General features: G+C 42.7%; 2 protein-coding genes across 2 annotated transcripts; one reads left to right on the top strand and one right to left on the bottom strand.

Moving 5' to 3' along the window:
- The first annotated feature begins 648 nt into the window (after nucleotides 1-648).
- On the top strand, nucleotides 649-1,984 carry LOC126702490 (uncharacterized). The gene is made up of 3 exons (XM_050401192.1): nucleotides 649-855; nucleotides 932-1,332; nucleotides 1,415-1,984. Exons 2-3 carry the CDS (start codon nucleotides 934-936, stop codon nucleotides 1,982-1,984), a joined length of 969 nt encoding a protein of 322 aa, XP_050257149.1. The 5' UTR covers nucleotides 649-855; nucleotides 932-933.
- Nucleotides 1,985-2,215: 231 nt separating this feature from the next.
- Nucleotides 2,216-8,512, bottom strand: LOC126702489 (uncharacterized). The gene is made up of 2 exons (XM_050401191.1): nucleotides 3,051-8,512; nucleotides 2,216-2,565 (listed from the first exon to the last, which is right to left on the bottom strand). Exon 1 carries the CDS (start codon nucleotides 8,495-8,497, stop codon nucleotides 3,266-3,268), a length of 5,232 nt encoding a protein of 1,743 aa, XP_050257148.1. The 5' UTR covers nucleotides 8,498-8,512; the 3' UTR covers nucleotides 2,216-2,565; nucleotides 3,051-3,265.
- Between the last annotated feature and the right edge of the window lie 7,931 nt (nucleotides 8,513-16,443).

Raw genomic sequence — 16,443 nt, 5'->3', positions numbered from 1 at the left:
AGGAAGTTCGTCATGCTACCAGAGTGGACGGTTAATTTCTTCACGTCCGTTATCAAGGAAAAGCACTTTAAGACATTTAGAGATAATTACCAACTTCCAGAGAATGTTACGATCCGTCTACCTTACAAATCAGAGAGGTGTTACTATGACGGGGTAAAGGGAGTCGGGGTGTATGAGCAAATGTTGAAGGCCGGACTTAGATTTCCATTGAGTTCGCTTCACCGTTTGCTCCTCCGTCAGCTGGGGTTATCTGTGAACCAGATTTCCCCTAACGCTTGGAGAGTTTTTATAGCGATGGAGGTACTGTACGGTGCCATGTCCAAAGGAGAAAGGAGGCTGACGGTTAGGGAGTTTTTCCACTACTACCGTCCGGACGAGATTGACAAATCCAGGGGGATATATAGCTTCGTCCCTAGGAGTCCGTTGCTGAAAGTCATCTATGATACGCCGGACTCAAATAGGGACTGGAAGAGTCGGTTCTTCTTCCTAGAAGGCGACGGTTGGATGGGTCGTCCTGGGGAGACAGATTTCATGCCCGTCGACACTACTTGGGGCATATTGGATCCGTCTAGTATGGACTATCCTCCAAACTCTAACATCACTAAGTTTTTTTTTTTTTTTTTTTTTTTTTTTTTTTTTGAATATAATCTAACCGTCCTCTTTCTTCTTTTGCAGTTAGACGACGGCCCCAAATTGACCTTGAGGAGTTTGCTTTCATTGAGAAAATCCTTAAAAAGACCAAGCCGGAGGAAAGGACTTGGGCGAAGCTGGTAACACTAAATACCATTCACTGGTATTGCGACGGACCGGAACCTACAGCGGCTGCCGTCAAGTACGAAACACAGATAAGGAGACGTAAGTTCGTCACCCTTTAGTTAAAGAAATTGTGCATCTTATTTTTTGTTAATTAACTCCCCCTTCCACGTTTCAGAGATGGACGATGCCAAGAGAAGAGCCTTGATTCGGTCAAAGGCTGCAAAGAAGACTGCCGACGACACTCCTCCTGCGACGGGCCCAAGCAATCCGTCTGCTAAGCGGAAGACTCAGCCCAAAGCGGACCGTCAGGCCAAGAAGGCCAAAGTGTCTTTAGATCCCGTCGTGGGACTCATGGCGGAGCCTCCGAAGACGGTCACTCCAACCAAGCACGGGGTTGGCAAGGGCTTGATGAAAGGCCCGTCGAAGGTTGACGAGAAGCCTCCCGTCCTTCTTCGAGAGGATTCTAAGCATGCCTTAGAACAGATTTCCTCCATCATCTCGGCGGAGGATTATGAAGACTTAGGCAACCACTCGACGGAGGCCATGGGGGAGACGGGCCTGTTTGCCATCACACAGGTAAGATAGTCCGTCTACTACTCAAATGCAACTTGAATCATCTGTCAAAAGTTTGTTTTATAACTGTGTTGTTATTTTTCAGGCAATGGTTATGATGAAGGGGCTGATGGGACGGTGCCTCAGCCAAGAGACGGCCTTGGATCGTGTACGGGCCAAGGCGGAGAAGACGGAGGAAGAACTCCTCCAACTGCGAAACTGGAGACCTAAAATAGAGAAAAAGCTTGAGCTGTCGGAGAAGGCAAGGAAGAGCCTTGAACAGACGACGGAGGAGGCAAAGAAGGCTCTAGAAAGCAAGGACAAAGAGATAGCCGAGCTGAAAAAAGAAGTCCGTCAGGCTAAGGACGCGGCGGTCCGTGAATACCGTGACTCCGACGCCCTAATCACTGAGCTGGGCGATTCTTTCCATCAGGGCTTCATGGATGCCCTCCGTCAAGTCAGGCAAGCTTATCCAGACGTGGACCCTTCCAAGTTCAAAGTTGAAGACCCGGTCCAGTCATCCGTCGTGCCTGTTGCTTCCGAGGATACAGACGACCTCTTTGATGTCGACGACGCCGTTGTTGACGGGGCGCCTGCACCAGCAAAAGATGACCAAGCTGAGGCTGACACGGAGGCAGTTCCACAGCCCGTCGATAATGCGGACAAGGCTCAGTAGAAGGATTTTTATTTTTATTTTATTATTTTTCTTTTTGGAACAATTCTCATCCGTTGTTGATGATGTGTAAACATTGCCGTTTAATGGCCTATTTTGTTAAATGAATCCGTGCATTTCATTTTATATGCTTTGAATTTTGTCGTTGCTTAACTTGTTTACATCCGCTTGCGTATAAGTATGTTTTTGATCTTAAAAACTTATTCTTTGCAAGACCTGTGGAATGCTCCGTCCATATTTTTGATACTACTTTGTTATCTAAGATGATTAGTCCGTCTACTTTGCTTCATCTTAATTCCGTCCACGTTGTGGACGATCCGTCCAACCTGTGAACTTTAAGTGGTCATTTTGTGGACTAAGTTATCCCCATTTAGTATAGCCCGTCCACCTTATGGTGATCGTCCATGTAGGATGATCCGTCCATCTTGTGGACTTAAGGTTATCATCCATGTAGGATGATCCGTCCACCTTGTGGACTTAAGGTTGTCATCCCTGTAGGATGATCCGTCCACCTTGTAGACTTAGGGTGATCGTCCTTGTAGGACGATCCGTCCATCTTGTGGATTTCTGTTGTGTCCGTCCATCTAGTGGGCTTATATTTTTCATCCGTCCATCTTGTGGACTTAAGGTTATCATCCGTGTAGGATGATCCGTCCACCTTGTGGACTTAAGGTTGTCATCCCTGTAGGATGATCCGTCCACCTTGTGGACTTAGGGTGATCGTCCATGTAGGATGATCCGTCCATATTGTGGACTTCATATTGTATCCGTCCATCTTGTGGACTTTAAGGTTATCATCCCTGTAGGATGCTCCGTCCATCTTGTGGACTTAGGTTGATCGTCCCTGTAGGACGATCCGTCCATCTTGTGGACTTCATATTGTATCCGTCCATATTGTGGACTTTAAGGTTAACATCCCTGTAGGACGATCCGTCCATCTTGTGGACTTCATATTGTATCCGTCCATCTTGTGGACTTCATATTGTATCCATCCATCTTGTGGACTTTAAGGTTATCATCCCTGCAGGATGCTCCGTCCACCTTGTGGACTTGTATTGTTTCCGTTAACTTTGTGGACCATTGCAATGACATACATTCAAGTAGAAGATCAAAATTGCATCTGATTATAGAAATGCGTAAAGGAAAAGTGCCTGCCCCCTTGGGCTTAAAAAAGGCACGACAATATTGTAGCAAAAATAGTTAAACAGTGCCAAAAAGAAGTTAATAATGCCAAAAAGTCTTAAAAGAGAAACTGTAAAAGAGAAACTGGTCGTCGTGTCGCTATTACTGGTAGTATTTCCTCAAGTGCTCGGCATTCCACGGGTGCGGTAGCTTTTCTCCGTCTATCGTTTCCAGGTGGTATGTTCCTTTCCTTTTCCACGACATAACTCTGTAGGGTCCTTCCCAGTTGGGGCCGAGTTTTCCCTGTGTAGGGTCTCTAGTTGTACCCATGACCCTCCTGAGTACGAGGTCTCCTACTTGGAAGCTTCTTTGTCGGACCCGGGAGTTGAAATGTCTGGACATGCGATCCTGGTATCTAGCGATCCTCTGTTCTGCTGTCGACCTGACCTCATCTATAAGGTCCAGCTGTAGCCTCATGGACTCGTCATTCCTTCCCTTGTCGTGGTTGTGAACCCTGTAGCTTGTGAGCCCAATTTCTGCTGGGATGACTGCCTCGCTCCCGTATGCCAGTCGAAACGGTGTCTCTCCTGTCGGAGTCCTCGCCGTTGTCCTATACGCCCACAATATGCTTGGCAATTCTTCCGGCCATATGCCCTTTGCCCCCTCGAGCCGAGTCTTGATAATCTTTAGCAGGGATCGGTTCGTGACCTCAACCTGACCGTTAGCCTGAGGATGGGCAGGCGATGAGTAGTGGTTTTTTATTCCTAGCTGTGTACAGAAGTCACGGAAGGGGCCGTTATCGAACTGCCTCCCGTTATCTGAGACAAGGACTCTAGGAATACCAAACCTACATACTATGCTCCGCCAGACAAAACTCCTAATGTTCTTTTCTGTAATGGTGGCCAAGGCTTCCGCTTCTACCCATTTTGTGAAGTAGTCAATACCCACTACCAAGAACTTTAGCTGCCTTATCGCCGTTGGGAAAGGTCCCATGATGTCCAGTCCCCACTGAGAGAACGGCCATGGAGCCGTTATGGGGGTTAGCTCTTCTGCTGGCTGTCCGATAAAATTGCTGAACCTCTGGCATTTGTCGCATCTTTTAACGTAGGACTCAGCATCCTTTTGCATGGTCGGCCAGTAATACCCAGCTCGTAACAGCTTGTGTACCAACGACCGCGATCCAGAATGATTCCCGCATATTCCTTCGTGTACTTCCCTCATCACGTAGTCTGCCTCTTCAACCCCGAGACATCTTAGGTAAGGACGGGAGAAACCTCTCTTGTAAAGAACGTCTTTTATCAAGACGAACCTTGCCGCTCGGACTTTTAGCTTTCTCGCTGCCTCCTTCTCTTCAGGCAATATCCCGTTCTTTAGGTATGAAGTTATCTGCGTAGACCAGTTTCTTTCGGAGCGTATCTCCTGCATGTTGTCGGGGTCTATTAGCGGAAAGATTTGAGCAAAGGAAAGTACATTACCCGGTGTTATCATATGTTCTGCTGAAGCGGCTTTGGCTAGCCGATCGGCGGGCTCATTGTCTCCCCTGGGGATCTGGACGAATATTGCTTTTAGCCCGTCGACTCTAGCCCTCACTTGATCAAGATATCTCTTCAACCTTTCCCCTTTGCATTCATAACCTCCGTTTACTTGATTGGTCACGACTTGAGAGTCGCAATGCACGACCACACTTTCAGCTCCGGCGGCTTTGGCTAGGTCGAGTCCTGCTGCTACCGCTTCGTATTCTGCTTCATTGTTGGTAATGGGGAAGTCGAGACGGACCATACATTCAATCTCGTCTCCTTCAGGTGACAGCAATACTATGCCGGCTCCTCCAACTCGCCTATTGGATGATCCGTCGGTGTAGATGTTCCACTGGGGGGGTTCTTCTGCCCCCTTGTCCGCGTCATGCGTAAACTCTGCTATGAAGTCGGCTACAGCTTGTCCTTTAATGGCCACACGTGGACGGTACTTGATGTCAAACTCACTCAATTCTATTGCCCACAGCGTCAGTCGACCTGCGGCCTCAGGATTACTTAGTGCCCTTCGCAAGGGCTTGTCGGTCATTACGTTCACGGTATGGGCTTGAAAGTAGGGCTTGAGCTTTCGAGCCGCCGTGACCAACGCAAAAGCGAGTTTCTCCATAGGTTGGTATCTTACCTCGGCACCGCGGAGCGCCCGGCTGGCGTAGTACACGGGCTTCTGTGCCCTGTCCTCCTCTCTGACTAAGGCCGCGCTGACGGCCACAGTGGAGACGGCCAAATAGAGGAAGAGCTCTTCACCTGGTTGCGAGGGGCTCAGTAGAGGTGGTGAAGATAGATAGGTTTCTAACTCCTCGAATGCTCGTTGACAATCGTCCGTCCACTCGAATGACTTTTTCAATGTTCGGAAGAAAGGTAAACATTTGTCCGTCGCTCTCGACACGAATCTATTCAATGCCGCTACCTTGCCGTTAAGGCTCTGTACTTCCTTCACGTTTCTCGGGGGGGCCATCTCCATTATGGCTCGGATTTTGTCCGGGTTAGTTTCAATCCCCCTTTGAGATACCATGAATCCTAGGAATTTGCCTGCCGTTACACTGAACGCGCACTTTCCTGGATTGAGTTTCATGTTGTAGGATTGAAGTGTGCCGAATGTTTCCTTGAGATCTTCCAAGTGGTCTTCCTCCTTCCGGCTCTTCACCAACATGTCGTCGACATAAACTTGAACATTCCTCCCGATTTGCTGTGCGAACATCTTGTTCATTAGTCTCTGATATGTTGCCCCTGCATTCTTCAGACCGAATGGCATTACTTTGTAACAGAAGAGACCTTGACTGGTTACAAACGAAGTCTTCTCCTGGTCGTCCTCGTGCATGCGGATCTGGTTATAACCCGAGAAAGCATCCATGAAGCTTAGCAATTGGTGTTGAGCCGTCGAGTCCACTAGGATGTCGACCCTTGGAAGGGGATAGCTATCTTTGGGGCATGCTTTGTTAAGATCGGTGAAGTCCACGCACATCCGCCATTTGCCACTCGTTTTCTTCACCATTACCACATTCGCCAGCCAATCGGGGTAGTAAACTTCCCTGATGAAGCTTGCCTCTTGGAGTTTGCGGACCTCTTCCGCTATTGCTTGGTCTCGTTCCGGGGCGAATACTCTCTTCTTTTGTCGGACGGGTGGAAACGAGGGCAACACATTCAACTTATGTACCATGACCGAGGGATCGATTCCTGGCATATCGTCATGGCTCCAAGCGAACACATCCTTATTGCTTCTCAAGAAAGCCACGAGCTCTTGACGGATTGCGGGTTTGGCAAGCGTTCCGATCCTGGTGGTTCGGTCTGGATTGGAACTGTCGAGAGATATCTCCTCTAGCTTCTCTGTAGGTTCTGCCGTCGTTCGGTGTTCTTCTATGTTCAAGGCCTGGATCTGGTCTTCCACCTCCATCATAGCTACGTAGCATTCTCGTGCGGCAATTTGACTTCCGCGTAGCTCTCCTACCCCATACTCTGTTGGGAACTTGATCATCAGGTGGTAAGTTGATGTTGCCGCCTTCCACGAGTTGAGCGTGGGTCGCCCAATAATAGCATTGTAGGCTGACGAGCAATCGACCACCAAGAATGTTACGTCCTTGGTGATTTGTTGTGGGTAATCTCCTACCGTCACCGATAACGTGACTGCGCCCAAAGGGAATATTCTACTCCCTCCGAAACCAACGAGCGGGGCGTTTGTTGGTATCAGCAGCTCCCTATCAATCCTCATTTGTTGGAACGCCGGATAATACAAGATGTCGGCCGAACTACCGTTGTCGACCAACACTCGGTGGATGTTGTAGTCGCCTGCCCGCAAGGTGACGACGAGGGCATCGTCGTGTGGGTGGTGTAGGCGCCTTGCATCCTCTTCCGAGAACCCAATAATGGGGCCTCCCCTTCTTGCCATCTTTGGCATTGTACCCGCCAACTGGACATTCTGTACCATCCGAAGATATGTTTTGCGAGCCTTCTTTGACGATCCGGCCGCACCTGTTCCTCCAATTATCATCCTTATGTCCCCCAATGGGGGCCTTGGTCGCTCGTTCTCTCGACGGGGGTGTTGTTCTTGTGGGGGTTGATCCGTTCTCTCCTTACTGACGAACTTCTTCAATTTCCCTTGTCGGATAAGGGTTTCGATTTGTTGCTTCAAATCATAGCAGTCGGCCGTGTCGTGACCATGGTCACGGTGGAAGCGGCAATATTTGTCTCTGGACCTTTTGTTGGGATCACTCTTCAGCTTTCCCGGAAATGTCAGGGATCCTTCGTCCTTAATCTGCATTAGGACTTGGTCTATCGGGGCGGTCAGCGGAGTGAAACTTGTGAACCTTCCGCCCATTGGTTTTGGGCGTCTCTCCTCTCTCCGATCTCCCATCCGTCCTCTCTTCCGCCCCTGGTCCTGTCGGGGGTCCTCCTGTCTGTCCCTTTTCTTGGGTCTGTCTTCTCGGGCTAACAATGCGTCTTCAGCGTTCATGTACTTGGTGGCCCTGTAAAGCACCTCTGACATGGTCTTTGGGTCGTTTTTGTATAGGGAGAACAAAAACTTCCCCCCCTTCAGCCCGTTCGTGAACGCTGCCACCAATATCTTGTCGTCGGCTTCGTCGATCGAGAGCGCTTCTTTATTGAAGCGTGATATGTACGCCCGTAACGTCTCCTCCTCTCTCTGCTTGATATTCATTAAACAAGCTGTGGACTTCTTATACCGATGTCCTCCGATGAAGTGCGTAGTGAACTGAGCGCTCAGCTCCCTGAAGGTGCCGATGGAGTTTGGTGTTAGCCGGCTGAACCAAATCCTTGCCGCGCCCTTCAGGGTTGTAGGGAATGCCCTACACATAATTGCGTCCGCCACTCCCTGAAGGTGCATCAGGGTCTTGAAGGTCTCTAGGTGATCGAGGGGGTCCTTGATTCCGTCATAACTGTCCATGCTTGGCATGCGGAACTTACTCGGCAGGGGGAAGGAGTTGACGGACGTCGTAAATGGCGAGTCAGTCCGGTTGACAAGGTCGTCAAGATCGCTGGACACTCGCCCCTTGAGAGCGTTCATCAGGACTTCCATCTGTTCCTTCATCGCCTGCATCTCCGCGATGATGGGTTGTGGAGCTGTATCCGTCACTGAAGGGATGCTGGCGTCCCGTCGCACTTGTTTGCTCGGGGCGTTACTCTCCTGTGGTCCGTCATTATTTCTCCTTTCCTCACTGTTCCCTTCTTGATCTTCTCCTTGGCTATTCACCGCTGCACTCTTTTGATTCAGCTGCTCTGTCAGGTCGTGGTTTTGTTTGGTGAGGCGTTCCACGGCTGCGGCGAGCGTCTTGACCCGTCTCTCAAGGGCAGTCGTAGGGGCTTCTTCTTGGACGTCATTTGTGGTTGCCATCGAGCGTGTGAGTACCATGTAACTCTTTTGTCTAGGAAAATTCGATTTGTTCCCACAGACGGCGCCAACTGATGACGTCGAAATTTGTCACCAATGGGTCACACCGTACTCGCGACTCGAATCGCACCTGCACGACAAGAACAATCGACGGAAGTCCTTCAGAGAGCACCGGTGTGGTGCCGGCCAAAGGTTCTCCGACGGTCCAATTAGAATTGTTCTTTTTACTTAGAGCGTTAGAGAGGGTCAATTAAAGCGTACCTCGATCCCCGAGGGTGGCAGGCCTTTTATAGTGATAAAGGGTTGACTTTTCTCCTTGTTTTCCAAACCTTTTCAATGTGGGATTCTCATACAAATTCCCTTGAGTGTAGTGAGTCAAGATTTCCGTTTTCGGATCATGGGCCCTTACTAGGCCTGTCAGCGATGGGGCTTCAAAGCACGTGGGATAGCCCTTGCACAGGCCCAACAGTAGCAACCCGTCATGCCCGTTCAGATGGGCCCGTCAAGCAGGGCCGTCAGGCCCGTTCAGGTGGGTCCGTCGGGCCCATCAGATGGGCCCGCCAGGTATACCGTACTTCTAACCGTCTTCAGGAATAATTCTTTGATTCTAATTATTTTTGTCAGCATCTTAATTAAGTTACTTGTATTGACGGTTGTATTTTTTTGCAATTGCACTAAATAAAAGTTCTAATTATCTAAAAGCAGTTCTTTGACTGTGGGTATCATTTGAATATTAATGAATTAAGATATATGATCATCTTGGTTTTAAAAAATATATTGTTTGCTACGTCAATATCTTATTCTGGAAACCATAATTGGTGTTGTCTTTCTTGGCGTTCTAGTTTGAATGTAAGCTCAGAAATCAAATTGTAAAAGAAATGGTAAAATATTGACGTTCACGCATGATTAAAATGTCCATAAATATGTGTGCTATTTTACAGAATCCACATCTTGTTAATATCCCAGAGTTAACCATAAATGAGCCCTGTCATGCATGGTTGTAACTTGTAATGGTTTTACGTACTGTTAATGTGCTATTGAACCACGGCCAAAATGGCCAAATACCATCTATTTTTGAAATTTTTAGCAACAGAATACTGTTTCGGAAATTATTGGGGATGTACCACTTTTTCTAGTACTCGAGCTTGGTGAGCTCGAGTACCATATTTCTTAATCCACTATGGCACAATGACATGGAAAGCTGGAAATAAAATATTCTGCTTGGTATTCGAGCACCTGAAGCTCGAGTACTGGTTGAACAGTACTCAAGTCCTACATACTCGAGTACCATTTGTTCATTTATTGCACACCCCTTACTGACAGGTGTAGTGCATGTACTACACCAGGTTGTGTAGTACTACATCAGGTTACACCTGGTTTTGCATCAGGTTTTGCATTTACCACTTACTGATAGGTGTAGTTCATTTATTGCACACCCACTTGTGTAGCAAAACCTGATATTATACATGCAAAACATTTATTGCACAACCATATGTACCAAAACACTACGCAATCACAAGAAACCTGAAAGCTGAAAGTGGAAATTACATATGCACCAAAACACAAATAAAATTGATATGGATTGATATTAAACTTTGAGAAATACGTGGACTTTTCAAAGGTATTCGTGGTGATTAAAAAAAGTTTAATACTTTTTTTTTTAAACTTTTTTTTATTGATGTCTACTAAGTCACTATTATAAATCTGGTTTAAAACACAAATATTATTATTTTTGTGTGTTTTGATAAATATTATAGTTTACTAAAAAAAGATTTTTTAATCTCTCTATTTTTCTACCATCAACTAAATACACACAAAGAAAACTAAAACATTTTCTATTTTTTCACTTTTTTATTTTTCTCATTATTTTCTATTCTACCATTTTTTTTTCATCTTCGCCCTAAATTTAATTTTAAAAAAATCTTATTACAAAATAAATATTTTACATTCGTGGATCCCATATTCTCTCTTGTAATACCTTTTCTTAAAAAAAAAAAAAATGAAGAGGAAAATAAAAATAAAACATAATTGTTTGAAAAAAAGAATTGATTAGATTGAAAGGTTGTTTGTTTGTCTTGTTGTTTGTTTGTTTTTTATACCTGCAACATAATGTCAGTTCGCATGGGCTTCTCTTAAACCTGATGTAGTACTACACAACCTAGTGTAGTACATGCACTACACCTGTCAGGATTTTGGTAAATGCAAAACTTGTCGTGCATGTACTACACCTGTCAGTAAGTGGTGCACAAATGAACAGATGGTACTCGAGTATGTAGGACTCGGGTACTGTTCAACCAGTACTCGAGCACCAGGTGCTCGAGTACCAGAAAAAGTGGTAGTTCCCCAATAATTTCCGAAATAGTGTTCTGTTACTAAAAATTTCAAAAATAGATGGTATTTGGCCATTTTGGCCATTGAACCACAACTTTTAAAAGGTTTACCGATAGAGAAATGTTATAGATACATATATTTTCACAATTTTTTCACAATGGTTAAGTTGGTAAAACTGTTTTTGTTTCTCATTTAGAATCGCTACTGACTGATATTATTTTTTATCTACCAATAACAACAATTACCACCTTAATAATTGTGGAATTTTTTCATATCTCTAGACTTATTGTTACCCATATATATGTAAGAATAGTAATGGGGTGGGGCAAGGCTGAAGGATGAGATTTTTGCCCCTGCGCGCGTAGTTTTTTCTTGCCCCATCCCTAATCCTTGGGGCTGTGCGTAGTCCTGCCCACCCTATAAAACTCTACTTGTTAATTTGCTTCACAATTATTATAATTTTTAAAAAATATAAAACCTATTTCATTAGTGAAAATATACTTGAAATTACAACTAAATTTATCTCATTAAATCAAACTTATTTTTAGCATAAACTAAATAATATTATGCATGTGTTTAAAAAGATAATATCACAAAAAAAAAAAAAAAAAAAAAAAAAAAAACTCATGGTATAATAGATAACAAAATAGAGAGCTATGTTTGATAGAATGAAATAAGCTAAATTAATATGTTTGTTTGAATAGTAAAGTTTTAGGGGATGAAAAATTTATAATTATAACCTTTATTAACGGAATAGGGTGGGGATGGGGCAAAGCGGGGCGAGATGGGTCTAAAAAGTTTAAACCCATCCCCACCCCATCCCATCTCATCCCACCACCTCTACGGGGTGGAAAACCCGTGTTAGGTGAAGTGGAGAGAGATGGTTCAAGCAAGGCAGGAAAAAATTGCCATCCCTACCCATATGTTATCTAATCTTGTGCCATTTAAAATTACTATTCACTATACTTGGAAATCAACGTTTTTTTTTCCCACAAAAACACATTAAAAAGCCATTTGTACATTATTAAAAGCAAAAAAAAAAAAAAAAAAAAAAAAAAAACTACCAATGAACTGATCTAAATTAATTGTTATCTTCTCTTCATACAAGTGTTAAATGGAGGGTAAAATCATAGTTCAATACTTATTGGATATGGGTGTAACCTTCTCAATAATTTCTTTTTCTTTTTCTCTCAAAAGAATACAGTATCAACTTATATTGCCAGATCTTGTAACAACACTACTCAGTCAATGCAAAATTTTCAACCTATAGATAGTTTAGCATGAAATACCAAAATATGTTTTGAGGTTTACACTATTTACTACGCTGACACTTGACACAAAACTTGAAAAACCAAGTTTACCTTTGACATAGGCAACTTCATGTGCCACATGAAGGACACTTGTTAATTAATTCAAACTTAATGGCCGTGGACACATTCAAAACCTTGAAAAACATGTACCCCCTTAGGCAGCAAAACGTGGACTTGATTAGTTTTTCAGTCTGCGTAACTACTTTACAACGCTCTAGTCAATACGCAAACCCTAAAAGCCAAATAACATCACGAGTCCAAGCAGACTTGGCGCAATTTTATCTTGTAGGGGCTCCATGAATTTTCCTCCGAATATTTCTTAAAAAGCATAAATTATACAATCTAATAAAAAGAGAAATATATATATTGACAACAACAATAATAAAAAACATGTATATACATAAAGTTTACAATTGTCTTCTATAAGTTTTCATATTTTGAAATCGTTACATGATAGTCTTATTATCAATGCTATAAACTACTTCTCTTTTAATGTACACAACCAAGCAAACATTCATCCACTAAATGTAGAACAAATTATGGAGCAAAATTTAATTTTATTGACATAAAAAAAAATACTGAAGGTGTTCTCAAATTTTTTTGAAGGATAGACAAATAAATTTTTTTAAATTATTATGTATTAAAAAAAAAATTCAGGTCAGGATGGTCCCTGATTTTATCACTATAAAGCTTCACTCCATACTTTCTCATACACATACACAAAACACCAAAAACTTACTTTTTTCGGAATTCATATTCTTCCAACTTTTCTGCAAATTATAGCTATGAACTTCAGCACCATTGTCATCATTTTTGTCATTTCAATGGCTCTCTTGAGCCACAGCGGTGTCAAGGCAACCAGGCTGTTGCTAATCACCTTGAGACATACTCATCGTTCTATGAGAAGGCAAAGAACTCCATGGCGTGTTTGCTGGAACGATTGCCATCTGGACCTAGCCCTAGAGGCCCGGGCACTAGTTCATGGAAGTTGTAAACAGGGTTATACACTTTCACCGATAAAACAAAGAACAAGCATATACTGTTAAATAAAAGAAATTTACAATGGTGTGTAATTTTCAATATACAGAATAAGAATTATAAAAATCTAATGTAACTGAAAATAAACGTCTTTGATTATATACTTCAAAGGTGATAAGTGATAACAATTTGCAAATTGTAACACTGTTGTGCATTTTTCTGATTCATTTCTCTTACATTTTATACTTTTTACGCTTCTATATATATTTGCTTGTGTAAGATAATATTTGTAGACACAATTTTTGTGCCACAGCTCTGACGTGCCTGACTGTAAATTATGAAGAAAAAAAAAATTCAAACTTTTTGTCTCATTTTTCTTGCTTCACTTTATACTACAACCATTTAATTCAAATCTAATTTTCAGCATTTTTATTATTATTTCAGTTTCATAAAATAAATAAAAAATTAAACCATACCCATTAGCCACCACCACTACTGCCATTGCTGCCACCCACCTTCGTTGATGTCATCAACAGTCAACCACCAGCTTCACCCACTAGCTACCACCGGCCACCACTTCAGCAGTCATAGCCACCACTTTCTCCTGATCTACACACCGCATAAAACCCAAGCCACTCTCACTGCCCCTCTCAATCCCACCAACCACCATAACTCCATAAAAAAAAACCCATAAATCCAACCAACCACAAGACATTACTAGTGCTCTCTCTCTCTCAACCACCAAGCAACAATAACAACAACTATAGTCAGCAAAAATCCAACCAAAATATATCTGAGAGGAGTTAATGAGAGAAACCGAGGGTGAGAACAAATCTAAATGTTGTTTGGTTAGAGCTAAAAAAAAAAGATATATATATATATATATATATATTTAAAGTTCAATAAGTGTATGAAACACCTTAAACGTTTAGACCCCCAATTTATAAATTACCAATTCAAGCTTAATATCAAACAATTAATGTGCGGAAAATGAACATAAGCTAAATACAAAATTGATAAACAATCAAAACCAAATAAAATCACATCCACAGTAGAAATTAAATGGAAAAGATTAAGGGAAGAGAGATGCAAATACAAGGACAACACTCGATGTATTATCGAAGAGGAAATCGAAGCCCTCGGCGTAAAACCTCTCTGCTGCCCTCCAAGCGGTAAACAATCCACTAAAGAATGTAGTTGGAATACATGAACAGCAAAAGACCCTCCAAGCCTAATTTATCCAATGTACCTAAGCCCTCCAAACTTCTACTCCAACGAGGTTACGCCGAACCTATTTCTTCTTTAGCTTACTGGATTCTACTACTTGACCATAGCATCAACCAATATGAAATTGGTCTCTTCTTAACTGCTTCCCAAACACCAAATGGCCTTCTCAGAGACATGGATATGGTGAGAAAAGGTTTTGGTAATGTATCTCTCAAGGATTTGACAATGGAGAGGAAGAGAGTAGAGGAATTTGAAGAGTCTCTATGTGAAGATTGTGGATGAATTAATCTTGTTTTTCTCTAGGGTTTCTCTCTCAAAAATTTTCTCTAGAGGCTCTCTGAATATCGTGGGTATAAGGATATATATATATATATATATATATTTAGTAGGGTGAGAAGGAATGTGAAAAATCATATTTTTCCAAATAGGGTGTTCTGGTGACTTGGCCTCGCGACTAGGTTGAGTCGCGAGTTCAAGCCGCAAGCTAATGGCCTGGCCAGCCTGGGACTTTTGTCCTGTAGTGCAACAACTGGCGTGACTCTACAGCTTTTGGCATGCTTGTCACGTGTGCAACTTCTGGCAGCTTGCAAACTGCGAGTCACCCGCGAGATCCAGTCGCAAGTCCCTGCTTCTTTGCACAATCTTGAGCATTTCTTTACAATTTCTCACACATTACCCTTACATGATTCTCACCTAAATACAGAGTTACTAATTGCTAAACTACAAGCAAATTTGGCACAGAATAAAGCCAACAAGATGGTTGATAAAATTCAACCTTACATATATATATATATATATATATATCTATTTTTTTTTTTTTTTTGTGGGGGTGGTGATGATGTTTGTAGTGGTAGCAAAGTTTGGTGGTGGTGCTGAGATGTGTGAGGATTTTTATTTTTACTATTTTAGGTAAGTGAAATAATAAAAAAACATAAAATAAAGAGTTAATTAAATTGGGGGACACATGATAGATTTCTATTTGTGGAGCAAAAAGTCGCACAAAGAAAATGATATAGAAGATTTGGACTCAAAAAGAGTGGTAAATCCATATGAAAGTGGTAGATAACTACTTAACATTTGCCATGTTAGAATTGTAATAAAAGTTGAGGTGTTAAAAGAATTTTGTACGTTATTATCTCTAGGTGGAAATCGGCATGCTTTTAGCTTTGTGCACCCTCACTGCTGTCATATATGAATACGAAGAAGAGATTGAAAAAAATAAATAAAGAAACAAACCAACCTTATATTATGTGCACTTTTTTTTGGCATGCAATGATCTTTATATTTATGGGATAAAAACCTTTTTCGTCCCTACATTTTCACATGATTCTCACTTTAGTCTCTAACTTTTTTTTTCACCGCTTTTAGTCCCTATCCTGAAAAACGCGTCTCGTTTAGTCCCTGACGTTACATCAAAGACAGAAATTGCACAGCTGGCAAACGGAAAAAATTAAAAATATTAAAATAATACACCCTGTGTCCACGTGGCTTTCCACTTCAGCCTCTAAATTAAAAAATTAATTTATTAATTCTAACTAAATAAAAAAAAAATTAAAAACTCTCATAAAAAAAAAAATCGAAAACAAATTTAAAACTAAACCCAGCAAGAAAACAAGAACAACAAAACCCAGCAATAACTAAACCCAGAAATAAAAACTAAACCCAGCAAAAACAAGATCAACAAAACACAAACCCAGCAAATTTAAAACCCAAAAAATTAAATTCAAACCCCCACACCACGAAAACATCAAACACAAAAATCAAATCTAGATTACATCAGGTCCCTTCGCCTCATCGGCTCCTCTCTCTTCACCTTTGCCCAGGGCGAACACCTCTCTGTCTCTCACCAAACCCCCGCCATCCTCCTCCACCGCAACCGCAGCCGCAGCAGCAACGTCAACCTCGTTTCTCTCCTTCGCCGTCTCCTACCATCCAAACCTCCAAGCTCCCTCACATACTCTCCGTCTCATCAACTCAGCGCCGCGTCAAAACGGTGCCGAAAGTCGTGAAACGACGGCAGCTAAAGCTGCCTCACATATTATCGAAATCGAGCTTGGCTTCCTCGACGCCGAGGAGTGAGAGCTTTGGGCATTTTGGTAATTATGGACCGACGGCGTACCA

The sequence above is a fragment of the Quercus robur genome, chromosome 10 (genome assembly GCF_932294415.1).
Source record: "Quercus robur chromosome 10, dhQueRobu3.1, whole genome shotgun sequence".
NCBI classification, from domain to species: domain Eukaryota; kingdom Viridiplantae; phylum Streptophyta; class Magnoliopsida; order Fagales; family Fagaceae; genus Quercus; species Quercus robur.
Note: the sequence above shows the minus strand (reverse complement) of the source record. Positions and strands in the feature narration are given on the sequence as shown.

Excerpts from the sequence above, each read along its gene's own strand:
- LOC126702490 (XM_050401192.1), top strand. The coding sequence starts at position 934 with ATGGACGATGCCAAGAGAAGAGCCTTGATTCGGTCAAAGGCTGCAAAG. Across the intron at positions 1,333-1,414 it reads GCCTGTTTGCCATCACACAG|GCAATGGTTATGATGAAGGG; the intron begins GTAAGATAGTCC and ends GTTATTTTTCAG.
- LOC126702489 (XM_050401191.1), bottom strand. The coding sequence starts at position 8,497 with ATGGTACTCACACGCTCGATGGCAACCACAAATGACGTCCAAGAAGAA.